Source organism: Macaca mulatta, chromosome 15 (assembly GCF_049350105.2).
Source record: "Macaca mulatta isolate MMU2019108-1 chromosome 15, T2T-MMU8v2.0, whole genome shotgun sequence".
NCBI classification, from domain to species: domain Eukaryota; kingdom Metazoa; phylum Chordata; class Mammalia; order Primates; family Cercopithecidae; genus Macaca; species Macaca mulatta.
In genome coordinates this window covers 98,712,260-98,739,734 of record NC_133420.1, presented here as the reverse complement: position 1 = coordinate 98,739,734, position 27,475 = coordinate 98,712,260, and the positions used below count along the sequence as shown (strand labels likewise).

At 43.0% G+C, this 27,475-nt stretch overlaps 1 protein-coding gene across 33 annotated transcripts in view; it reads left to right on the top strand.

The window, feature by feature from the left end:
* Positions 1–27,475, top strand: part of KANK1 (KN motif and ankyrin repeat domains 1) — a 240,993-nt gene that overhangs the window by 203,394 nt on the left and 10,124 nt on the right. For 19 of the 33 annotated variants that reach the window (XM_077966161.1, XM_077966178.1, XM_077966163.1 and 16 more), the window contains 5 exons: positions 1,993–4,653; positions 21,803–22,000; positions 22,894–23,002; positions 24,148–24,387; positions 26,486–26,573. In XM_077966161.1, the coding sequence (XP_077822287.1) occupies positions 1,993–4,653; positions 21,803–22,000; positions 22,894–23,002; positions 24,148–24,387; positions 26,486–26,573 (3,296 nt within the window). The remainder of the gene's footprint in view (positions 1–1,992; positions 4,654–21,802; positions 22,001–22,893; positions 23,003–24,147; positions 24,388–26,485; positions 26,574–27,475) is intronic. The other 14 variants (XM_077966168.1, XM_077966171.1, XM_077966172.1 and 11 more) reach the window with 1 other exon arrangement.

The window sequence follows — 27,475 nt, the reverse complement described above, 5'->3', positions numbered from 1 at the left end:
TGATGGCTTACATTTTCACTCATTGCTTTTGGGTTCTTTCCATAGCTCTAAAAATGCACGGCTTGTTAGTGTGGCTCTGGGAAAACACAACACATGACTTGATCCTACAATTTAAACAAATAAAAATGACCTTGCTTTTAAATTTGAAATGCATAGCCCAGGTCAGCGACAAGGTCTGTGCTTTGAAAGGTTCTTGTGTTTCCTCTTTTAAATGTCTGGTTTGGCCTTAAGTAGTATTTACTGAATGCCACATGATCCAGTGGTTGGAGTATGTAGGTTTTGCCCTTATCTTCATTCTTTGCATCTGTTTGAACTCATCACAATACAAAACAAGGTGTTCCTGGGATAGGGAATGTTTTGTCCAAAAGAAGTCAACACAGAGAAAACTTTTCCTATAGTTAAGACAGGGTTTGGTTTTGTTTTTAAATGAGGAGAGAAACTGAGAAGTGGAAGACACGAAATAGAGTTGAAGTCTTTCTTCTGTGTGCTTGTACCCTTGCTGCCAGAGTAAATCACTAAATATCCCATGCCCCAGCTTTCTCAGCCAGGGAGGTGTCAAGGCAAATTGTAATCCTGTGGAGGTGGTCAGGAGCTGAGTGCCCTTGGCCTCCATTTAGAAAGGCAGCCCAGTCTGCAAAAGACAGGGGCAGGGACATCTCATCCCAGGCCTCCTGGTTCTGCTGCCGACTTTGTCTGTCTGCTGCTGACTTTTGGTTTTTTTGTGTGCCTCAGATAACACTTTGAAAAACAGGAATCTTAATGTCTGCTGTCTATATTCGAAGAGACTGTAGATGACCAATGAAATTATCTACTGGACAATGCTTTCATGTCTCTTTTTTTTTGCGACAGAGTTTTTGCTCTGTTGCCCAGACTGGAGTGCAATGGCGAGATCTCGGCTTACTGCAACCTCCACTTCCTGGATTCAAGTGATTCTCCTGCCTCAGCCTCCTGAACAACTGGGATTACAGGCACCTGCCACCATGCCCAGCCAATTTTTGTATTTTTAGTAGAGACAAGGTTTTACCACGTGGTGGCCAGGCTGGTCTCAAACTCTTGATCTCAGGTGATCCACCCACCTTGGCCTCCCAAAGGGCTAGGATTACAGGAGTGAGCCACCATGCCCGGCCTTTCGTGTCTTTTATAATGAATTATTTTAAAAATAGTAAGGACTTACTGTGTGCTTGACTCGTTGAAATCATTATCTCTGAGTACTGATGGACATAAAGATGGAAAAAGATGGAAATAGTAGACATTTTAGACTACAAAAGTAGGGAAGGAGGGGAGTGAGGGTTGAAAAATTACCTATTGGGTATAGTGTTCACTATTTGGGTGATGTGTACACTAGAAGCTCAAAGCTCATCATTACACAATAGATCCATGTGACAAGCCTGCACATGCACTCCCTGAATCTAAGATAAAATTTTAAAAAATAATACAATCATTATCTCATTACATTGTTTTAAGCCTGTGAGTTAAATATTTGCATCTCCATTTTTACTCAGGGAGAAACTGAAGTTCAGAGAGGTTTATTAACTTGCTTACCCAGGCCAGGTGCAGTGACTCACGCCTGTAATCCCAGCAGTTTGGGAGGCCAGGGAGGGTGGATCACCTAAGGTCAGGAGTTCCAGACCAGCCTGGCCAACATGGTGAAACCCTGTCTCTACTAAAAATGTAAAAATTAGCCAGGCGTGGTGGTGTGCCTCTATAATCCCAGCAACTCAGGAGGCTGAGATAGGAGAATTGCTTGATCCCGGGAGGCGGAGGCTGCAGTGAGCCGAGATCGCGCCATTGCAACTCCAGCCTGGGTGACAGAGTGACCTGTCTCAAAAAAAAAAAACTTGCTTACCCAGTTGTTGTAGATCCAGGTTTACAACATAGGTGTGTCAACTCTTAAAATCATACCAGCTTGCTGTACTGCAACAAACACAAATACTAGTTTTTACCATTATGTGTATTGCGTGTCATTATAATATTCTTTTCTCCCTCTTCTAGGAAAAGCAGATGATATTCTGAATGGAGACCAGGACAAGGAACAAAAAGACCCTTACTTTGTGGAGACCCCCTATGGTTATCAACTAGACTTAGATTTCCTCAAATATGTGGATGACATACAGAAGGGAAACACCATCAAAAGACTGAACATCCAGAAGAGGCGGAAGCCATCCGTGCCATGCCCAGAACCCAGGACCACATCTGGTCAGCAAGGTATATGGACTTCCACCGAATCCCTCTCATCCTCCAACAGTGATGACAACAAGCAGTGCCCCAACTTCCTCCTAGCCAGAAGCCAAGTTACATCAACTCCAATCTCAAAGCCACCTGCCCCTCTGGAGACCTCACTCCCTTTTCTTACCATCCCAGAAAATCAACAGCTGCCACCTCCCTCACCACAACTCCCAAAGCATAACCTTCATGTCACCAAGACACTGATGGAGACCCGGAGAAGACTGGAACAGGAGAGAGCCACCATGCAGATGATACCGGGTGAGTTCAGGAGGCCCAGGCTGGCCAGTTTTGGAGGCATGGGCTCCACAAGCTCCCTCCCCTCTTTTGTGGGTTCTGGAAACCACAATCCTGCCATACACCAGCTTCACAATGGATACCAAGGTAATGGGGATTATGGTGGCTATGCCCCAGCTGCTCCCACCACTTCCTCCATGGGGAGCTCCATCCGCCACAGCCCCCTGAGCTCAGGGATCTCCACCCCAGTGACCAACGTGAGCCCTATGCACCTGCAGCACATCCGTGAGCAGATGGCCATTGCTCTGAAACGCCTGAAGGAACTGGAGGAGCAGGTGCGAACCATCCCTGTGCTCCAGGTAAAGATCTCTGTCTTGCAAGAAGAGAAAAGGCAGTTGGCCTCACAGCTGAAAAACCAAAGGGCTGCATCCCAGAACAATGTCTGTGGTGTGAGGAAGCGGTCCTACAGTGCAGGGAACGCCTCCCAGCTGGAACAGCTCTCCCGGGCCCGAGGAAGTGGCGGGGAACTATACATCGACTATGAGGAGGAAGAAATGGAGAGCGTAGAACAGAGCACCCAGAGGATAAAGGAGTTCCGGCAGCTTACAGCAGACATGCAAGCCCTGGAGCAGAAGATCCAGGACAGCAGCTGTGAGGCCTCCTCAGAGTTCAGGGAGAATGGAGAGTGCCGGTCTGTGGCTGTGGGTGCCGAGGAGAACATGAATGACATCATCGTGTACCACAGAGGCTCCAGGTCCTGTAAGGATGCAGCTGTAGGGACACTTACTGAGATGAGGAATTGTGGGGTCAGTGTGACAGAGGCCATGCTTGGAGTGACGACTGAAGCTGACAAAGAAATTGAGCTGCAACAGCAGACCATAGAAGCCTTGAAGGAAAAGATCTATCGCCTAGAAGTACAGCTTAGAGAAACCACCCATGACCGGGAGATGACTAAACTAAAACAAGAGCTGCAGGCTGCTGGATCGAGGAAAAAGGTTGACAAAGCCACGATGGCTCAGCCGCTTGTTTTCAGTAAGGTGGTGGAGGCAGTGGTGCAGACCAGAGACCAAATGGTCGGCAGTCACACAGACCTGGTGGACACGTGTGTTGGGACCTCCGTGGAAACAAACAGTGTAGGCATCTCCTGCCAGCCCGAATGTAAGAACAAAGTCGTAGGGCCTGAGCTGCCCATGAATTGGTGGATTGTTAAGGAGAGGGTGGAAATGCACGACCGTTGTGCTGGGAGGTCTGTGGAAATGTGTGACAAGAGTGTGAGTATGGAAGTCAGCATCTGCGAAACAGGCAGTAACACAGAGGAGTCTGTGAATGACCTCACACTCCTCAAGACAAACTTGAATCTCAAAGAAGTGCGGTCTATCGGTTGTGGAGATTGTTCTGTTGACGTGACTGTCTGCTCTCCAAAGGAGTGTGCCTCCCGGGGCGTGAACACTGAGGCTGTTGGCCAAGTGGAAGCTGCCGTCATGGCAGTGCCTCGTACCGCAGACCAGGACACTAGCACGGATTTGGAACAGGTGCACCAGTTCACCAACACCGAGACGGCCACCCTCATAGATTCCTGCACCAACACTTGCCTAAGCACTTTGGACAAGCAGACCAGCACCCAGACTGTGGAGACGCGGACAGTAGCTGTAGGAGAAGGCCGTGTCAAGGACATCAACTCCTCCACCAAGACGCGGTCCATTGGTGTTGGAACGTTGCTTTCTGGCCATTCTGGGTTTGACAGGCCATCAACTGTGAAGACCAAAGAGTCAGGTGTGGGGCAGATAAATATTAATGACAACTATCTGGTTGGTCTCAAAATGAGGACCATAGCTTGTGGGCCACCACAGTTGACTGTGGGGCTGACAGCCAGCAGAAGGAGCGTGGGGGTTGGGGATGACCCTGTAGGGGAGTCTCTGGAGAACTCCCAGCCCCAGGCTCCACCTGGAATGATGACCGGCCTGGATCACTACATTGAGCGCATCCAGAAGCTGCTGGCAGAACAGCAGACACTGCTGGCTGAGAACTACAGTGAACTGGCAGAAGCTTTCGGGGAGCCTCACTCACAGATTGGCTCCCTCAACTCTCAGCTCATCAGCACCCTGTCGTCTATCAACTCTGTCATGAAATCTGCAAGCACTGAAGAGCTGAGGAACCCTGACTTCCAGAAAACCAGTCTGGGTAAAATCACAGGTAGGTGGTACCCTGAGGACCTGGGAATGAGGAAGATTGGGGGAAAATGTCTTTCCAGGAGCTAAGGATTATTTTTTAACTGCTGGAACCATTTTTGGTGGAGAAATGGAGAAAGCTTTAGAGTGGTAATCTGTAGAATGAAAACTAAGAATCAAAATCCATAAGCACCTCTGCTGATTCTTATTATCTGGTAGCCTCACTGGCCTCTGGCTGAGGACTAACGCTGGAAGAAAAGTAAACTGGTGTTGGCTGGCCTAGAGGTTGTCTTCTGGGGCTGCTAGTTTGGTAAGATGCTTTATTCTTTGTCTTTCAGTTATTTACTTGCTCATTATTTATAGAACTGTCTTTAAAAAAATCCTACCCTGTTTGTACCCACTATTACCAGTATATTATCAATTAGAAATGCTGACATAAAATGTTTTCAGTTAAAACGTTTATGAGAGGAGAGACTCCATTAATTCATTCGTTAAATTCAGCAAATAATTATTGAATTTGAGCCAGGTGCAATGGTACACATCTGTAGTTCCAGTTACTCTGGAGGCTGAGGCGGGAGGATTGCTAGAACCCAGGAATTTGAGGCCAGCCTAGGCAGCATGGTGAGACCTCCATCTCTAAAAAAATATGAAGTAAAAATTGTTACTTGGATTCCTACTTGGTCGCAAGCATAGGTATAGGCTGTGAATATAGTGTGAACAAAACAAGAACAGAGCCTCTGTCCCTGCGGTGCTTACATTCTAGGTGGGGTGCAGGAGATAGACAGTAGACCTATAATATGTCAGGAGGTGATAAATACTGTGAAGAAATTAACTCCAGTTGTGGGAACAGCAAGTGGTAGTAGTCAGGGTGAGGGCTGTTTGAGATGAGGTGGGCAAAGAAGGGACCCTTGAGCAAGAACTTGGAGAGAAGGGAGTCTTTTCCCAGTCTCCATTTTGATAGGTGCTTACTTTTTTTTTTTTTTTTTTAAAGACAGAGTTGCCGTGTCACCCAGGCTGGAGTGTAGAGGTGCCATCTTGGCTCACTGCAACCTCTGCCTCCCAGGTACAGGCGATTCTCATGTCTCAGCCTCCCGAGTAGCTGGGACTGCAGGTGCCCACCACTATACCCAGCCACTTTTTTGTATTTTAGTAGAGATGGGGTTTCACCATATTGGTCGGGCTGGTCTCGAACTCCTGACCTCAGGTGATCTACCTGCCTCAGCCTCCCCAAGTGGTGGGATTACAGACATTAGCCACTGCACCTGGTCTGATAGGCACTTACATTTTTGTCTTTCTTATTCTTTCTCGTATTCATTGGGATTCCTGCTCACCCTTCCTTCTTGAAATTGAAGCTAATTATCAGAAAACTGACCTGGATGATTTTATGACTTACAGTAATTCCCTGTGAGCCTCACCAACCTGATTTTGCTTGTGACCACGTGCACTGCCTCTCACAGTGTATAACATTATCCTCAGCTTGGGACCATACTGCCTGGCTTCTGTTTCTGGCTCTCCAATTCTCATGAATCAGTGTGACCTGGGAAAGAGTTTGCATTAGATTAATTTTACTTGAAAATGTGTAATACAGACTTAAGTAAGCCATCCACAGAAATTCCAGTCTTCCTGACTATTAGTGTTCGATGGAGCAATGATTAAAATAGACTGAAATATATTATTTTTATATCTTCCTAAGTTTCCACTTTCCTTTTTTTTTTTTTTTTTTTTGAGACGGAGTCTCGCTTTGTAGCCCAGGCTGGAGTACAGTGGCGCCATCTTGGCTCACTGCAAGCCCTCCCAGGCCTCCCAGGTTCACGCCATTCTGCTGCCTCAGCCTCCAAGTAGCTGGGACTACAGGTGCGTACCACCACGCCCGGCTAATTTTTTGTATTTTTAGTAGAGACGGGGTTTCACCGTGTTAGCCAGGATGGTCTCAATCTCCTGACCTCGTGATCCGCCCGTCTCGGCCTCCCAAAGTGCTGGGATTACAGGCGTGAGCCACTGTGCCCCGCTGGTTTCCACTTTCAAACCTCAATTATTGTTAATTTTCAGTATCTGTGCTATAGGACAGTTAGTTTGTTGTGGAAGAAAAAACTGAACGTGACAGTTCACGTGTGGGGTTTTGCCTTTTAGAATCCAAAGAGTCTAATAAAGATACAGAGAAGTCATTTTAGAATAAACAGGATTAAAATGATCTGTGGACTGAAACAGAGTCTGCAGGAACTCATGCCATGTCTGCTTTTGACATCCTTTTAAAAATCATGATGTCAGATGAAGTCAAAATAAAATTCTTAAATACCTCCAGACACAGATGGCACAATGGATCATCCATTATAAAAGCATTTTGTTCCCAGCCTTCCACCCTCCTCCCCAAACTGGGGTTTCTATTTCACATTCTTGCCAAAAATATTCAGCTGTAATAGTGAAGTAATTTGCTGACCCCCTGAGCACGGAGACCAGGGAGCAAGTTTGGTCTGGCTGTGTGACAGTGTTTTTTGGTCTATTTCCAGTTACACTGACATGCCACACATCACTGGTTAGATCCGACCTTGTTAGCAAACACCTAATTAATCAGCTAAAATACAGGAGACCTACAGCACTTGTGAACAAAAACAATAAATATTTTTAACAGCACTTATTTAGTCACAATGGCAGCCCCTCTCAGCGCACTCAAGAACAACTTTAAAGTATTTCTGTAATACACATCATATTTGTGTGTTCACCAAGTTCTAGTGAGAAATGAATTAGGAAATGAACGCAGAGTGTTCCATTTTTGTTATCTGGCATTTGTTACGTGTACTGAAAATTAAAGCAACTTGGTATAGTAAAGTGGAGATTCTCAACACTTAGAAGCTTTCAGAATCCAGGTGGCTCAGGGTGCACCGTGCATGCCTGTGTACACCATCCCATAGAGAATAGCACTCACCACAGTCTAGAATGCATTTCTGTACCAAAAGATATACTGGAGTATAGAAGGGTATTCATCTCAATGCTTTCTTCCCCCAAATAAAACAGTAGGGAATTTGGGTCTGACACCTACCAATAACAGCATATAAATGATCACTTATATGAACCTAACACAGTATTCTAATTTAAAGAAGTTGTTGAGTTTGGGCTCTGAAACCAGACAGTGTGGGTTCACATTCTTTCTCTGTCACTAGAACAAGATTGTCTTTGTTCCTTCACAGGGTTGTAATGAAGATTCAGTGAATCAATAGGAGTAAAGCACAGAGTATAAATGCTCAACGAAAGCTGACTGATGTTGTTGTTAGAGTATTTCCAGAAATAGAAATGTAGATCTAGAACAAATGATGCCACACAGAAATTGTACAAATGGTCTTTTGTTTTCAACCTAAATTTTCATCTTCATTATTCTGGGTGATGCCCCCTCCCAATTATTACACCTCTCCAACTAACCGTTGTATCAATATAAAGAAGTAAATAGATAACAATGGGAAACACAAAATAAATTGATAAATTTTCAGTCCAGAGTCATTCAGAATCCGTGTCAAAGCTCAAAACGAAGAGTATTAGTGGCCAATCCATAGAATTCTGTTCATTTCTCCTAGAGTTGAAGATTTGTTGATGTTGTCACTTTTCAGTATGCAAAAAAGTGTTATTTTTAGCAGCATCATAATGCTTAACACTATATTTAATTTCTTAAAATTACAACTGGAGCATGCATCATAAGAAATTAATAGTTCAAACCTAGGCAACATAGTGAGACCTTGTCTCTACAAAAAAAATTTTTTTAATTACCTGGTCATGTTATCCTGTGCCTGTAGCCTCAGCTACTCAGGAAACTGAGGTGGGATGATCTCTTCAGCCCAAGAGGTTGAGGCTGCAGTGAGCTGCAATCACGCCACTACACTCCAGCCTGAGTGACAGGATGAGACCTTGTCTGTGGAGAGGGGTGGGATTGTGCGTGCTCACACCTGTAATCCTAGCACTCTGGGAGGCTGAGGCTGGCAGATTGCTTGAGCCCAGAGTCAGAGACCAGCCTGGGCAACATGGTGAAACCCCGTCTTTACTAAAAATACGAAAATTAGCCAGACATGATGACGGACGCCTGTAGTCCCAGCTACTCAGGAGGCTGAGGTGGGAAGCTCACCTGAGCCCGGGAGGTGGAGGCTGCAGTGAGCTGTGATTGTCACCCACCCTAGCCTGGGTAACAGAGTGAGACCCTGTCTCAAAAAAAGAAAAGAAAAAGAAATTAAACGTTCAGAAGAGTGTATAATAAAAGAGTTAAAGCCTCCCTGGCGCACTCCCGTGATAGCCCACGTGTGTTTGGTATTTATAGATGTGCATGCTTGCAGGTCTGTATTTTAGAAACATACATTTTTGTAATAAAATTTGAATCATACATAGTTTGCTTCTGTGTTTTTTCACCTAAAAGGTCACGAACATTTTTCTAGGATTTGACAGACAATGTCTTGGGTTTGATGGAATTGGAACCTGATGGTGACCAGAAGTGTTCTGTATTTTTTAATTCCTGATAGTTTGAGTTTAATGCATTTAATATTTTCTTTTATAAAATAAAAAAGTCAAGAGGAAATGAGTTTCTGTTATAACAAAAACGTTGGTGAAAAAAGTTTATTCTTCCTGTGAATCAGTTGGATTGTTTTCGTTTGAAGCATAGATTAGTGTTTTCTTTTTTTAATTACTATTTTCTTCTAGAGAGGGAAGAGGAGAGAGAAAATTCCAGACAAATGACTTACAGTTACGAATACTCTAAAAATATATAACTGTCTGTGAGCAAATACAAACAAAACTGTAACAGTGGAATTTAACTGCCCACCCCATGATTTATAGAACATTCATCTCTCATACTGACAAGAACTGCTTTTTAAAATCAGCTTCCATATTTATACTCTTGGTTATCTTAGTTCATCAAAAGTTAATGAACTCGAAGTCATTCCCATAACTATGAAAGTAAGTCATAGACAAGAGATCTGAGCCAAAGCAAAAGCAGGGAAATAAATCATTACAAAATACATTTCTAGGTAGTTTTCTCCTTGTTCAAATAATATATCATTTACCTGTCTTAGCACTTGGCTTTTTAATCACTTTCTTTTAAAAATGCTCAAAAGCACCAAAACAATGCAGTCCAAGTGTTTCTGGATCCAGGTGTTTCTGGGACTCTGCAGGTATAAAAGCATGATGTAGGTAGTGGAAGGCCTAGAAGTCGGAAGAGCTGACCTCTCATACTGGCTATGTAGGTAACTTGCTGTATGTTTTTGTTGTTGTTGTTGTTGTTTGTTGTTGTTGTTGTTTTTACTTTTGAGACAGGGTCTCACTCTGTCACCCAGGCTAGAGTGCAGTGGAATGATCACAGCTTGCTGTAGCCTCAACTTCCCGAGCTCTAGCCATCCTCCCTCTTCAGCTTCCCAAGTAGCTGGGACTACAGGTGCATGCCACCATGCCTGGCTAATTTTTGTATTATTTTTAGAGATGAGGTCTCCCCATGTTGCCCAGCTGGTCTTGAACTTTTGGTTTCAAGCAATTTGCCTGCCTCAGCCTCCCAAATTATTGGGATTACAGGTGTGAGCCACCACACCAGGCCACTGTATCATTTTAGACAGGGAGATTGTGGACTTCCGTGGCCTCCTGTGTCAAACGAATAGGGTGAGATTAGTTTTTCTCCTACAGTCCCTTCAGCAGGATTAGTCTATACAAGTGTGAGTTAACTGTTTATGTTGTTGACCACACATGCATTAGCATTCAGGCTGAGTTCTGAGAGGAGAGCGTAGAAACAACATATTTGTCCTTTCTCCTCTATCAAAGCTACATGCTTTTCCTCACAAAGTAGTATGTACCAAAAAAGAAGATGGCCCTTCATGAATAATCTCTACTGCCTGTTCCCCAAACCATCAGTTGGGCTTAAAGAGTGAATTCATACTCAAGCCCTTTTTCTTTTTTTTTTTTTTTTTTTTGGAGACGGAGTCTTGTTCTGTCGCCCAGGCTGGAGTGAAAGTGGCACAGTCTTGGCTCACTGCAACCTCTGCCTCCCAGGTTCAAGTGATTTTCCTGCCTCAGCCTCCTGAGTAGCTGGGATTACAGGCACGTGCCACCACGCCCGGCTAATTTTTTTTATTATTACTATTTTTAGTAGAGACGGGGTTTCACCTTGTTGGCCAGGCTGGTCTCGATGTCCTGACCATCATGATCCACCTGCCTCGGCCTCCCAAAGTGCTGGGATTACAGATATGAGCCACCACGCCTAGCCTCAAACCCTTTTTCTTAAAGAAAAACAAACATTATTTCAGATCCCTTTGAATTTTTAGTCATACTTTGGGAAATTAACCTGAATATTTGAAAGGATTCCATAATGAATTGGAAATTTCAGTCCTACCTGTTCTCAACAAGTAAGTTTAGATGTTCTTTAAAAATTAAATCAGAATGTCAAGCTGAAAATTTGGCACAGCAACATGGTTAATTAGCTGGCTACACTCTTCTTTTTTGTGTTTTCAGAAAGCACTTGGCACTATCAATACAAATATAGATCAGCATACCAGAACAGTTGGAATAGATGAACAGAGCAACTTTTAAAATCCATTTTAATATGTATTTTTAAATCAATTTTCTAGTGAATTTGGAAGCCCATTGCTATATACCAATAACTAATACCCATTCTGGACAGATAAATGTTACACAGAAAACTGGAGAAGTGATCTCTTTAAAACCCGTTCAGCTCTAGTTTTGGGTGGTTTTTTTGTTTTTGTTTTTGTTTTTTTAAAGAGATGGAGTCTTGCTTTGTCACCCAGACTAGAGTGCAGTGGCATGATCGGGGCTCACTGCAGCCCCCAACTTCTGGGCTCAGGGCTCAAGTGACCCTCCCACCTCCCAGCTCTAGTTTCATTGAATTATTTTTCTTGTAAAACAGTTTGCTTTTAACATTCCTAAAGTCAAGGACATAAGTTTTCATTTTAAGTGACTTGTTTTTCATTATAGTCATCTCATTTGCCTTAGAATTTAATATATGGATAATTATAAAAGCTAAGTGCACTTTGGAATGATAATTAATATATCGAAGGTGTTCCTCTTATTTTCCAGAACACTGAGATTTCTGTCACTTGTCCTTTAGTGATCACTAGTCTGACCAAGTCGTAAAATGAGGCTCATGCTTTATTGGTGTTTATGGCCCATAAGTTTGAGTTAATGACAGAAGACTTCACAGTTGCCCACTCTGCTGTTCATTAACTTCCCAGTTGCGCCTGTGAAAACCATTGCCACCTGGTGGGAATTTTGAGCATCTAGACCAGAGTGCCAGAATTCTGAAGGTGTTTTGTAATTACTCCACATGTTGTTTTGTTTTGTTTTGTTGAGACAAGGTCTCACTCTGTCTCCCAGGCTGGAGTGCAGTGGTGCAGTCATAGCTCACCATAGCCCCTAACTGCCAAGTTCAAGCTATCCTCACACATGAACCTCCCAGTAGCTAGGACTACAGGCACTTACCTCCATGCCCAGCTGTTTTTTGTTTTGTTTTGTTTTTTGTTAGACAGGGGATCTCACTATGTTGCTCAGGCTCGTCTGCAACTCCTGGGCTCAAGCAGTTAACCTACCTCAGCCTCACTAAGTGCTGGGATTACAGGCGTAAGCCAGTGCACCCAGCCTGTTTTTGTTTTTCCATAGAGACGGGGTTTCTTTCTGTCACCCAGGTTGGAGTGCAGCCTCAATCTCCCAACCTCAAACCATCCTCCTGCCTCAGCCCCTCAAAGTACTGGGATTACAGGTGTGAGCCACTCCCAGCCCGTAAATACTCCTGTTTTTATCCCTATTGTTCGGGTAGCATTTACTGTCTGTTTAGCATGAACATCTACTATTAGTGGCCCAGAGCTGTTAATTAAACCACCAGCAATTCCTAAGAATTCACATGGATCCAAGTTGATGGGTTGAAACTAGAGGGGAGTCCAAACTCTTATTTTCAGTAGTCAACTTTTATATTGGTTAATTTAATTCAGTGGATCTCAATCCTGGCTGCAGAATAGAATCACCTAGGGAGAAGTTTAAAAATACTGATGCCTGCAATTGGAGACACTGGTTATATTACTAAGGCTTTGACTGGAATGGCATGTTTACGGACTACTTTGGGGAACTGAAGTTGACCTTTAGAGCCAGTGAAAGCCCCTTGGAAAAACTGACCTCATACCTTGTCCTTTACAGGGTTCCTAACCTGTGGTAAGTAAAGAGTGTCACTTTCTGACAAGCTCAGGAGCCCCAAGTTATTTTGGGCCCTTAGGAAACGAGGAAGTCACCTAATTTATATAGGTATCTGCAGGCACAAATAAATCCTTGGCTGGGCTCAAAAGGTTTTTATATGGTCTAATCTGAGATTCCTTATGAAAAATTTCAGCAAAGTCAATGTAAAAAAAAAGGGGGGGTGGGGGGCATATGGCAAATACTTATTCTTGCTGCACTTTATGCAAATAATTAGCCCAAGCATAATAAAACTAAAACTTATTTTGGAAATAAATTGGTCCTACTATGATTGGTCTTTGGTAGAAATAGAAAACCAGAGAGAGAAAAATTATGTTTCAGAAAAACTGTAGTACCCCTTTTGTTAGATTCCAGCCTTGTCCATTTTTTTGGACAAGGTTATCTGCTGATAACCCAATAATTGATTGGTTCTCAGGGTCATTTACCTGGGTCCCTCAAGGCTTTAGGTTGGTTCTACAGGGACTCCTGAAGCTAGGACTTTCACTCCTTATGGTAGGGCTTATCATTAATCTTACAGTCTGCTATTCACTTATGTGCTGTACTAAAACTGTGGATAAGAATGACCGCAACCAGACACCAGTGAATGCATACAGTCAACTTAAAGACGGTTTCACTCCTCTTACCTTGGGGGCAACCCCTTCCCCAACTGTGTCCCATAAGCAAGAAGGAATTAGAGCTGTCATCAGCCTTTCCCTTCTCCATAGCTCACACCTCAGGATTGAGGTGTACTGAAACCCAAGGGGGTGGGGGCATTGAAACTGCCTTTCCAAAATCATGACAGTGAAAGAAACCTGACATAGCTGACTCCGTCTTACCGCTGACCTCCAAGCTGTCCTTGTTCATTCCTAGGCACAGGCCACGCTAACTGTGGGCGGAATTTGGTTTATAGTTTAACCTTAAAGCAAGGATGATAATAGCCCTTCCCAAGACTAAACTGCCTTTGTAAAACTAATGAAAGCCCACAAGGTTAGAATTATGGAAGGCCCCTGAATTTTATTTTATTTTTTTATTTTTTTGAGATGGAGTTCTACTTCAACTGCAAACATATGTTCTCTCTCTCTCTCATACCTGGACCCACCCAGACAGTTTATTGTATCTATATTGTTTAAAGTCCCACCCTCAATTCAGGTGATTCTAAAGGGTAGCTAGGGTTGAAACTGTTGAATTTTGTTTGTTGGGCTCCTTTATTCTTTGGTTTTCCTGGCTGCACATTTTCTTTGTTTTGCTCAAACACAGCAGTCATTTGTCAGTCTTATGTTGATGCATGTGGTGCCTACAACTACAAATGGGTCCTTATCAAGCTCAGAGAGTTGTTTATAGGCCACTCAAGACCAGCCAGAGTTTCAACACCATCCAAAGAACGTTTTCTGGCAATATAGGAGACCAGTTCCCTCTGACCTGACAAATGAGAGCCAGTTTGAAATTTAATGAGGTTCTTTGCCTTACCAGTTAGCCTCAGTAGAATCCTCATGACCTTCAGTTGAATTACATGGACACTTATTAAAGGCTCTCAATGGTCCAGCACTGTTCTAAGCACTGGACAGGACACCAAATAAGAATGTAGCATGGAGGAACTCAAGATGCTGACCATCTCATCAAGGAGACAGGACATATTTTAGTCTGGATAGTAAGTGTTACAGGACAATGATGGGGGGAAAAAAGAGATCTCTGGAATGGTTGGAATGGTATCATAGAAGAAAGACTAGAGAAGATAGAATTTGGGCCAAGCCTTGAAAAGAGTATGGGTCGAATTCAGCTGGTGAAGGATGGTGAATTTCCAGACCTGTAGGACGATCTAATTACTCCCCACTCGTAATTAAGTCACGGGACCACTCTGAACAGAAAGGACAGAGTGGAGGAGTAGTTGAGAGGTAAAATTCCCACAGGCAAGATGAAACCTTCCACATTGACCCTTGGATGCCTGCACGAGGAAGTGGACCTTGATTGGAGAAGCTTTAAAAAGCCCTGGTTTACAAAAGTAAGCTGTGGTGAGAAAAATTATAGCACCGGGTATCACTGGGTGACACTGTCTGGAAGGGGTGGGAGGCAAGGCTTACCAGGTTGTTAGAAATGTTCTGTATAGGCCGGGCGCGGTGGCTCAAGCCTGTAATCCCAGCACTTTGGGAGGCCGAGACGGGCGGATCACGAGTTCAGGAGATCGAGACCATCCTGGCTAACACGGTGAAACCCCGTCTCTACAAAAATACAAAAAAAAATTAGCCAGGCGAGGTGGCGGGCGCCTGTACTCCCAGCTACTCGGGAGGCTGAGGCAGGAGAATGGCGTGAACCCGGGAGGCGGGACTTGCAGTGAGCTGAGATCCGGCCACTGCACTCCAGCCTGGGCAACAGAGCTAGACTCCGTCTCAAAAAAAAAAAAAAAAAAAGAAATGTTCTGTATCTCTGTTACAGAGGTGGTTACACAGGCATATACATTTACCAAGTTCCATCTGACTTACACTTAAAATCTGTGCATTTTCATGGGGCATGGTGGCATGCACCTGGGTCCTGTGGTCCTAGCTACTCCAGAGGCCAAGGTGGGAGGATTGCTGGAGCCCGAGAGTTCAGGGCTGCAGTTAGCTATGATCACATTCCATTGCACTCTAGCCTGGGTGACAGTGTGAGACCCTGTCTGTAATTAATTAATTCTTTGCATTTTATTGTCTATAAATCGTATTTGAATTTTTTTTAATTTTAAGCTGTATTTAAACAAAGATAACTTATGGATTAAAAGACTTTAATAGCAGCCAATGGAAACACATGACTGGGATTCTGATGCAAACACCCTATAAAAGAAATTTTTAAGAGACTATTGGAGGTTCGGCACACTAGCTCATGCCTGTAATTCCAGTACTTTCAGAGGCCAAGGTGGGCAGATAGCGTGAACCCAGCAGTTCAAGACCAGCCTGGGCAACATAGTGAAACCCATCTCTACTAAAAAATACATAAAAAAAAAAAAATTAGCCAGACATGGTGGTCATGTCTGTGGTCCCAGCTACTTGGAGCAGGGGCTGAGGTGGAAGGATTGCTTGAGCGTGGGAGGCAGAGGTTGCAGTGAGCTCACACCACTGCAGTCCAGCCTGGGTGACAGAGTGAGATGCCATATCAAAGAAAAGACTGAAGAAATTTGATTACTGACTGGATTATGTGATAATCATAAAGAATTATCTTTAAGGTTTGATAGTTTTAGCCTCAATGGTTTGCATTTTTTAGAGTTTGTTCTTTTAGGGACATATACTGAAATATTTATGGATGAAAATGATAGAATCTCTAGCTGTTGCTTCAAAATAATCCAGTGTGAGTGGGCAGAGGGAGTTATCAGGGAAACCAGATATCTTCTAATCATTGTTGAAGCTAGTAATGGGAACACAGGAGTTTATTAAACTAGTATCTACTTTTTAATGTTTATGGTTTCAATAATAGTCAAAACTATCATGTATTTGCATTTAAAAAGTCATTGTTGGTTCTTGAAGAGGAAAATGCTTCGTACAAGCGTTTCTCTAAAAAGAGTGTTCTGGCAGCCAGGTGCCGTGGCTCACGCCTGTAATCCCAGAACTTTGGGATGCCGAGGTAGGAGTTCGTGACCAGCCTGGCCAACATGGTAAAATCCCGTCTCTACTAAAAATACAAAAAATAGCTGGGCATGGTGGCGAGCGCTTGTAATCCCAGCTACTCAGGAGGCTGAAGCAGGAAAGTCACTTGAACCCAGGAGGTGGAGGTTGCAGTGAGCGGAGATCACGCCACTGCATTCCAGGCTGGGCAACAGAGCAAGACTCAATCTCAAAAAAAAGTGTTCTGTCACTCTGATTAACTAGTGAGACTTTTTGGAGGCCACTGCAATATTTTCTAAGTAATGATGAATGGACTTGGAGAAGGAAAAATGAAGATAAATGTCCTGCTTTATTTACTTTGCTTAAAATAAGTCAAAGGTAAGTTAGGCTTTTCATATTTGCAGTTAGGGGACATATAGGGGACATCAGGTTACATGCGGTAAACATTGTTTGGACCACTGAATTCAGAATTGTGTGTGTGTGTTGAGGAAGTTGGATTTGTAAAGGAATCGTCCAGGTAGCCCCCACATCCCACAGCTAAAGGAGAAAGAATTGTGCTGTTGATATGTGGACAAGGGACTGTTCACAGAATTAGGAAACGTGAGTTCTAGTTCAGCTCTGTGGCCTGGGGCAAGTCACTGAACCTAGCTGGCCTTCAGAATCCTTAGCTGGAAGTATGAGAATTAAAATTTAGATGGTATCCCTTGAGGTCAGAAATTTGAGGCCAGGCTAACCAAAATGGTAAAACTCAGTCTCTACTAAAAATACAAAAATTGGCCAGGCACAGTTGCGCGCATCTGTAGCCCCAGCTACTTGGGAGGTTGAGGCAGGAGAATCGCTTGAACCCGGGAGGCAGAGGTTGCAGTGAGCCGAGACTGCACTGCACCACAGCACTCACTCTAGCCTGGGCGACAGAACAAGATTCAGTCTCAAAACAAACAAAAAACAACAACAACAACAAAATTTAGGTGATCTCTAATGCCTCACTTTAAATTTTTTGCCAACTCTCTTTCATTATAGCGTCATTGTTTTAAACCAGTTTTCAAAGTGGGCCGCCTGCATCAGTGATTCTTGTAGGTGGTGGGGAATGTCAGAAATACCGTCACTTGGTCCCCATCCCAGAACTACAGAATGATCTTCTGGCACCGTGTGCCTGAGAATCTGCATTTTAGCCAACGTCACAGGTGATTCTTATGAAGAGTAGACCTCAGAGCAGTTTTAGGGCTTGTTATTAGTTCTTTTTCTTCAAATTGCCTCAAAATACAGTCAACACTTAAACTGCTTTTCTTCTAAGAATCTAAGAGATTTCAGAGCTTTACTTTGAAAGGGATAAAGTTGTAATCACCTGACATTGTGAGTAGATTTAAATGTTTAATTTTTGTTTGTAGTTTATGTTTATAAAGTATAATTTAGGAGATATTAGAGACAAAAAGAAAAAAGTTATAGTAGCCTTAGCAAAGCAGTTTTCCTGTATATCCTTCCATGATTTTTCTAATACATACATATGTAAATATAATTATTTACTAATGCCAGTAGGCAGCAATGAGAACAAAACCTCTTTTGTATATTTGTTTCCCATGAGTAAAACTTAAGACTTCAGATTCAGATGAATTCTGGTGTGTTACAAAGCAGGCCTTTCCTACAAGGGGTGGAGAGGCCAGCCTTTCTTCCCTTGGTGGGAATGGCCTGAGCTGTGTTGTAGATGCTGATTTGTGTTATGTATCATAAGAGGGAATCAGCCTAGTGATCTTTTCTAGTTTCCATTAAACTTGAACTGAGAGGCTGGGCACAGCGGCTCACGCCTGTAACCCCAGCACTTTGGGAGGCCGAGTCAAGTTGATCACCTGAGGTCAGGAGTTCGAGTCCAACCTGGCCAACATGGTGAAACTGAATCTACTAAAAACACAAAAATTAGCCGGGCATGGTGACATGTGCCTGTAGCCCCAGCTACTCGGGAGGCTGAGGCAGGAGAACTGCTTAAACCTGGAAGGTGCAGGTTGCAGTGAGCTGAGATCGCGCCTCTGCACTGTAGCCTGGCAATAGAGTAAGACTCCGTCTTGAAAGAAAACAACCTGAACTGAGACAAAAATTAAAAATAAGGCCAGGTGTGGTGACTCATGCCTATAATCCCAGCACCTTGGGAGGCCAAAGCAGGCAGATCACCTGAGGTCACAAGTTCAAGACCAGCCTGGCCAACATGGTGAAACCCCATCTCTACTAAAAATACAAAAATTAGCCAGGCATGATGGCAGGTACTTGTAATGCCACCTACTCGGGAGGCTGAGGCACAAGAATCTTTTGAACCAAGAAGGCAGAGGTTGCAGTGAGCCGAGATCACACCACTGCACTTTAGCCTGGGCAACAGCACAAGACTCTCTCTCAATAAAAAAAAAAAAAAATTAAAAGTATTTACCAAAGTAGGTTTATTTTCTCCATACTATTGTATGGCCTATTTTTAATACACACCATATTCATCTTTCTATGTTAATATTCTCCTACATAAAGATTTGTAATGGCTGTATAGAATTCCTTTGTATGAATATACCAGTGCTTATGTGCTAGTTGCTTATAGGCAGACTGTCTGCCTCTTTTTACTGTTTTAAACATAGAAACAGTAGCCTTCTGTATCTTTTTCTACATCCTTAGGATAAAATTTTTAGACAATTAAGTCAAATAATTTTTCATTTTTAAAAGTGATTTTGAACACAGTTAACCCATATTCACTACAGAAAAAATGGCAAATCCAGAGAATTTTTTTTTTTTTTTTTTTTTTTTGTGGTGAGACAGAGTCTTGCTCTGTCACCCAGGCTGGAGTACAGTGGCACAATCTTGGCTCACTGCAACCTCCACCTCCCGGGTTCAAGTGATTCTCCTGCCTCAGCCTCCCGAGTAGCTGGGATTACAGGCACTCACTACCATGCCCAGCTAATTTTTGTATTTTTGTAGAGATGGAGTTTCACCATGTTGGCCAGGCTGGTCTCAAACTCCTGACCTCAAGTAATCTACCTGCCTCAGCCTCCCAAAGTGCTGGAATTACAGGCATGATCCATCGCGCCCAGCCTATTCCAGGGAAAAATTAAAACTACCATAGCTGTTTCATTTAGCACGGAGTCTTTCAGATAACTTTGTGTGTGTGTGTGAGAATGTATTTTAATAGGATCACACAATACATGGAATTGTATTATCTGCTGTTTTCAATTAACCATATATTACAAACATTTTTGCACATCGCCCACGTTGAAAATTCTATGATATACCTGTAAACCAAAAATAAAATTCTAAGCCCCCTAACCAACTGAATAGGGCCAGGGGATTCCATAGTAAACCTGAAAAACTAGTTCAGGCCATGATGGGAAGGAGGTGTCAAACATGCCTCATTATACCCTCCTCCCTTTGGAATTCAGGCACAAGTGACCAGCATTAACATTAAAACAGAAATCTTAGGAGTGACAAAACAGACTCTTTATAGCAATAAGATAACAAATTCCAACCTGACTCTAGTATAGTGTCACATAACAAATAGCAGACCCTAAAAGAAATTGAAGTATTTTACCCTGAAATATATTTCTTCGATGTATTTTGTCTTTTTTTGTTTTGTTTTTTGAGATGGAGTCTCACTCTGTCACCCAGGCTGGAGTGCAATGGCACAGTCTTGGCACTACAACCTCTGCCTCCCGGGTTCAAGCCATTTTCCTGCCTCAGCCTCCCAAGTAGCTGGGATTGCAGGCACCCACCACCATACCTAGCTAATGTTTGTATTTTTAGTAGAGACGGGGTTTTACCATGTTGACCAGGCTGGTCTCAAATTCCTGACCTCAGGTGATCCACCTGCCTTGGCCTCCCAAAGTGCTGGGATTACAGGTGTGAGCCACCACTCCTGGCCTCTTTGATGTGTTTTGAAATGGCCCTGCAAAGGTTGTCTCTTGTGGGGAATATCTACGTTATGTAGAGAATCCCTTTACCTGTCCAGGTCTTTTCCTGATCCAGGAGAGATTAAGAGTCTGGTACCTATTTAGATCTGAAAAGAGACATTTACCATCTTTGTAGATGAAGCCTGCTACATGGAGGCTTCATCTACATAATAAGAACCCTGGTCTTCACAACCCCTTATCTTAACCCACACACTCCTTTCTCTTGATTCCTAGGCCTTTAGATAATGAGTTAACTTTTTCAACCAGTTGCCAATCAGAGTATCTTTGAATCTACCTGAGACCTGGAAGCCCCACCCTCATTTGAGTTCTACCACCTTTCTAGACTAAACCACTGTACACCTTACATGTATTGATTTGTGTTTGCCTGTAACTTCTAGTCCCCTAAAATGTATAAAACTAAGCTGTAACCCAGCCACCTAGGGCACATGTTCTCAGGACCTTGTGAGATTGTGCTTTTGGCCTTGGTCATTCATACTTGACTCAGAGTAAACCTCTTTTTTTACAGAGTTTGACTCTTTTCATTGACATATCTGTATACATTGATTACAAAGTATTATTTAATCCAAATTTTCTGCTTTGGTCAGTGAACAGATTTTACGTGGCTAACACATACAAAAGCACTCTAGTAGATTTGGTAAGAGAAACAAGGTTGATCAGAACTGTTTGATGCCCTCAAAATATTTACCATCTACAAGGGAGTCTAAAACCATCATCCACATCATCTTATACCTTGTATCACAGATCCCAGGAGAAGGTACAAAAGATGGGCTGTGAGAGTTCAGGTCAAGGAACGTTGTTGGCGAAGGAGATCAGGAAAGGGTCTGAAGAGGCAGTGATGGGAGGGTGCCACTGTGTGAAGATGGGGGAGGAAAGGTATTCCAGGTAGAAGGGCATAAGCTGAGGCATGCTGCCAGGAAACAAGACCTGCATCTCGGTACAGTGAGTACTGGCACTTAATGGATGCAGTCCCTGTACCAGTAAGGATGACAGGAGGAGTGGGAAATGAAGTTGGGAGGGTCAGCTGATGCCAGATTATGGATAATTTAGAATCTCTGGCTCTGCAGTGTGGACTACATTTCCTGAGCAGTGGGTGCTATTTAGGCGTTGTCACATTTTGTTTTAGCTAGAATAACAATGGCACTGGAGCTGGCTGGGAGTAATGCTCTGAAGCATTGTGCCAGAGTGGAAATAGTGATGGAAAAGGGGCAGTAAGGATGCTACTTCCATGACTAGAAACCAAGGCTACGATGGTAGCAGCCAAAATAGAAAAGAAGAGATGCTGTGGAGTTAGAATGACGAGGCTCAGCAGTCTGCCTATGCTAATGAAATCAGGAGAGGTGAAGAGTCAAAGGGGGTTCTGAGTTTTGGTGGCTGAGATAATAGTCCCATTTTAAATTATGAGTTGCAAGAGTTGTGTTTTTTTAATCCTGCTTTTTCAGTCCTAGCATCACATACTCTGTACCTTTCTTTTTCCTGATAGGCAGTAATTTGGGATATACATGTAAGTGTGGAGGCCTTCAGTCAGGAAGTCCCTTAAGCTCCCAGACATCCCAGCCTGAGCAAGAAGTGGGGACTTCAGAAGGAAAGCCAGTCAACAGCCTGGATGCCTTCCCCACTCAGGAAGATACGCTGTCTCCAGTGAACCTGACAGACGACCAGATCGCCGCTGGCCTCTATGGTAACTTTTCTTACAGTCATTGGCATCAGGATTCTAGGGCCAGCATTGCCAGCATTCCAATTTAATGTCAGTGCACCTTTTAAATTGACCTAGAAGAAAGTTAATATCGTTTGGAAGGTAGGCCCAGAATATCTTTAAATAAGGTTACCACAGAGGCCGGGCATGGTGGTTCACACCTGTAATCCTGGCACTTTGGGAGGCCAAGGCAGGCAGATCACTTGAGGCCAGGAGTTCGAGACCAGCCTGGCCAACATGGTGAAACCCCATCTCTACTAAAAAATACAAAAATCAGCCAGGCATGGTGGTGCACACCTGTTAGTCCCAGCTACTCGGGTGGCTGAGGTGGGAGAGTCACTTGAACCCGGGAGGTGGAGGTTCCAGTGAGCTGAGATCATGCCACTGCACTCCAGCCTGGGTGACAGAAATCGACCCTGTCTCAAAATTACCAAAGAAAGAAAGCTGCACAAGAAAGCTTACCTGATACTACAAATTATGAAATATTTTAAATAGCCTTTTATTTACATTCTGGCAGGTTATCACAGCTGAAGAAAAATAATAATCCCTGTTTAGTGCCTAAATGGTCCTTGAGGCCCAAATGAGACACGACATCACTTTATAAGCACTAAAGCCGGATACAAATGTCAATTGTCACCACTTTGTTATGTCTGGAAGTACTAATTGATTTTTTTCCCATGTGAAGAATGTTATTAATGGAACTCTGAATTATTTTCTTTGCATGCCCACACTTTCCCATTGAATTTTGTGGAAACTTCTCACATACACATGCCAAGATCTACATTTACATGCGTAAGAAAAAAATTGTACAGGAAAAAAGATTCATTTAACATGTATGGGTATGAGTTTTCATTTTTATTACCTTAACTTTTTCACAGCATGTACAAACAATGAAAGTACACTGAAGTCCATCATGAAGAAGAAAGATGGTAACAAAGATTCAAATGGCGCGAAAAAGAATCTTCAATTTGTTGGCATTAATGGAGGGTAAGGAAAGATGGTGGTTCTAAAGGCTAATGCTGTCAGTCTCCTTTGCCTCCTGCCTATCTAAGTCACATTTCAAGGTGCCTAGTCGGGGAAGTGGCCACAGCGCGGTGATGGAAGAGTCCCCCCTCAGAAAGGCAGAAAGGTGCATTTGGGCTGCTTTTCTTTCCTCCTCTTGCTGTCTTTTAAGGATTTGTCACTGTCCTAAGGATACCTGATGAAGCCGAGCAGTTTACATCTCCTCACCTCTGAGCTGAAAGAAATAGTCTTCAACGAATGCAGCAGGGTTCCTGCACTGTGTTGGACAACTTGTACTTAACCTGTATGAGAACTCACAATTGAGCAGAAAAAGACTGAGAGCATCACTCTCTGAGCCAACAATAGTCATCTATTCCTTCAAAATGGGTTCTTTTGCTTAGCTCTCCATGTTTACCACCCAAATCGTAGGGCCTTTCACGATTGATAGCCATATCACCAGTTTGCTTTCTAAATAGAATGGTTATTGTTTGTTCCTTCTCTTTCCATTGCCCCACGTATATAGTTAAGCCTCTTTGTCATCCTACAATTGAATCAAATCAATGAATTGATACATGGCCTCCATAAGAAAGAATACAAAGTTAGTTAAGATAATGTTTATAGCAAAGTGTACCATCAGGGTTTAACCTTATGGTGCCTGTTTTCCAAATCTTAAAAGTTTTATTCAGTGATACGACCAGGAGATTTTGGAGGGCATACACCAGCAGGACTATTGATTGCCTATGTAATCTATTCACCTTGATACTAGGAGGATTAATAGTATGAAATAGGAAGAAATGAATGAGGTTGGGGGGGACAAAAACTTAGCAACTACCAATCTGTTTTCCATAAAATGTTTTCTCTTGATTTATACTAAGCCCGAGATGCCGTTATTTTCTTTAACAAGTGTTACATGATACCAATTGGTTATATGATACTGATTACCAATTTAAGTTAGAATCCATTCAAAACCACCAGGCATTTAAATAGACCTTACTTTGAACTTCTAAGTGCAGGATCTAAAATCACTAGTGGAATTTCTGGAGTCAAAAGCAAATCCCTTCATAGAAATTTCTATCACTGGGGCTTTGTGGGCACAGCTTGCATCTCCTGAAATCCCAATTGCCACCTAGGTATGAAACAACTTCAAGTGATGATTCCAGCTCAGATGAAAGCTCTTCTTCCGAGTCAGATGACGAGTGTGATGTCATTGAGTATCCTCTTGAAGAAGAGGAAGAGGAGGAGGATGAAGACACTCGGGGAATGGCAGAAGGGCACCATGCAGTTAATAATGAAGGTTTCAAGTCTGCCAGGGTGGAAGATGAAATGCAGGTTCAAGAATGTGAACCTGAGAAGGTGGAAATCAGAGAGAGGTGTGGTACATTCCCCTTCCCTCCCTTGTCCCTCCCACATTCAATGTACTTTGGCAATCGAGTTGGCCAGTTCAGAGTTTTTGTAATTAAATGTGTTTGCTTTTATCTGTTCCTCAGAGGTACACACATCTTGAGATACTAATATATACAAGTGCAGATTATGGCAACTCTTAAATCTCTTATGGTAGAAAAGAGAATGGCCTGATACCTAATCACCCTTGTTTTCTGAAACCTCAACTCTGCTACGTAATTTAATATATGGAACCACAATCCACTAAAACTTCATTGTTTGAACACCTTACCTTAAAGACTTTTTTTTTTTTTGGTGGCCAGCATACTTTAAAACTTCAGATTTTATCTTTAGCTATTTGTGTTGATGCGGGTGTCAGTATCATTATTACAGGATCATTGTGTGGATGAGGCTTCAGCCAAAGATCATATTTACTGTAAAGATGATGCAGTATCACGTGTTTGTATTTTGTTATACATTGAGTGATCAGGAATACCGTGAGAATGGATTTGAGTATATCATAAATAGTCTCTGAAAAACACTGGTTGGCTGAAACACGTGCCTAAAAATGTAAGCTTTCAAGACCATTGATAAGGATTTGATGCTCCTAAAATAGAGAATAAAAAAGATGGAAACTTCAGTATGGTTTTTCACTATGTGAAGTATAAATAGAACATTTCAGAAAACTTAACCTCTGTTTAATTTGGCAAATGAAAGTTTAACTGCATTAACACAAGGTAAGTGTTTTTAGTTTATATTTCCAAGTGTTTCACATGGCTCTTTAACAGCTTTGAGATGTAATTTATATACCATATGTCATTTTTTATATGGGTTAAACACTTGAGTCACCACGTATGGGTTCGGATGTGTGGTTTACTGGTCAGCACAATGGATATACGGTAATTTGTGGAAAGGCAAGGCAAGAGGATCGCTTGAGCACAGGAGTTCGAGACTAGCCTGGACAACATAGACTTCATCCCTATAAAAAAAAAAAAATCAATTACCTGGGCATGGTGTCATATGCCAGCTACTCAAGAGGATAAGGTGGGAGGATCACTTGAACCCTGGAGGTTGAGGCTGCAGTGAGCCATGATCATGCCAGTACACTCCAGTCTGGGTGACAGAGCAAGACCCTGTCTCAGAAAAAAAGTAATGTGGGTCTCCCTTCAACCCCCTTAAGATTAAAAATATTTTTAAAAACTTAGAACAGGTTGGACACAGTGGCTCACACCCATAATCCCAATACTCTGGGAGGCTGAGGCAGACAAGCAGGTAACTTGAGCCCAAGAGTTCGAGAGCAGCCTGGGCAACATGGTGAAACCCTGTCTCTACAAATAATACAAAGCCGAGTGTGGTGGCACACACGTGTATTCCCAGTTACTTGGGAGGCTAAGGTGGGAAGATTGCTTGAGCCTGGGACAACAAAACTGCAGTGAGCAGGCTGGGCAATAGAGTGAGACCTTGTCTCAAAAAAAAAAAAAAATCTCTAAATGTTACTGCAGAGTGTCATAAAGGCCAAATTGGTGACGCCGAAAGTCACCCTCCCAAACAAGGCCTCAATCTCTGGCTGGAGGTATTGGCTCTGCACAGTGCACATGACCCTTGGACACCTAAGGATGCCTGTGCTGCCTCTATCCAAGCACCTTGTGCCATAATACCCGCTTAGGCTGGCTTGGGGCCACTTCCCTTTAAAAATACATTTTTAAAAGTTGAAGCTGGACATAGTGTCTGTCCCACACCTGTAATCCCAGCACTTTGTGAGGCCGAGGTGGGTGCATCACCTGAGGTCAGGAGTTCAAGACCAGCCTGGCCAACATAGTGAAACCCCATCTCTACTAAAAATACAAAAATTAGCCGGGCCTGGTGGTACATACCTGTAGTCCCAGCTACTAGGGAGACTGAGGCAGGAGGATTGCTTGAATCCAGGAGGCCGTGGTTGCAGTGAGCCAAGATCATGCCACTGCACTCCAGCCTGGGTGACAAAGCAAGACCCTGTCTCAAAAAAAATTTATATATATATATATTTGGGTTGAAATAAAAATGATTTTCCTCTTGTGCCCAATCGTAAGTTCTTTTTTTCCTTTTCAGGTATGAATTAAGTGAAAAGATGTTGTCTGCATGCAACTTACTGAAAAATAACATAAATGACCCCAAAGCTTTGACCAGCAAAGATATGGTGAGTCTGACCTGCAAACACCGTCCCCCGTGTGTACAAGGTGCACAAGTGGGCTCATTGTCAAGGCCAACTGTAGGCTGCCCGAGTTGTTGCTTGCGTGCTTTTCTCCTGAACTGTTCACAGCATGTGTGGGCTGGGTGAACATCATGTCTCGCTCCCAGGATCACACTGCCAGTGTTTCCTTGAGGCCCAACTTCATCCTTTACCCACCCTATACTTTTTTGGGGGGTGGAGGCATCTGTGAGGCATACACTTGCAGACAGAAAGGAGGGCTAATTGCAGTCAGTCGTCATTTTTCTACATATTTCATTTCTATTTATAGAACATTAAGATCCAGGGAGCAGCATCCAAGAACTTTTTTAAGTTAGGTTTCTTTTAAAAACATATGCTATCTGGGCTGAGGTCAGCATTCCTTTCAGTTATGAAACTGTATGCTATGCTCTGATGTGGAATGCAGGCGGCCACTATTTTTCAACATAAAAATAACTGTACTTGTCATCTTCTCACAGTCTAAGAGATTCAGAGCAAACAGCAGAGTTTGTGGTTGCCTTAGTGATCATGAATGGTACAACATAGGACATATAAGTGTTTCTATGGCAATGGTTAATCTGACACCAAGGCCAAGAATGACACATTCTCATGTGTTGAAGTTATGTGCACATTCTTTCATAGGCCAGACTAACCCACTGGTTGACAGCTGTCTTCAGTGCATTGAGAAAATGTAGGATCCCCTAAGGATACCAAAATGCACAGATGCTCAAGTCACTTATGTAAAATGGTGTAGTATTTGCATATAAACTACACATATACTTGAAATTCTGCCATATATTTTAAATCATTTCTATATAATAATACCTAATACAAGGCCAGGCGCAGTGGCTCACGCCTATAATCCCAAAACT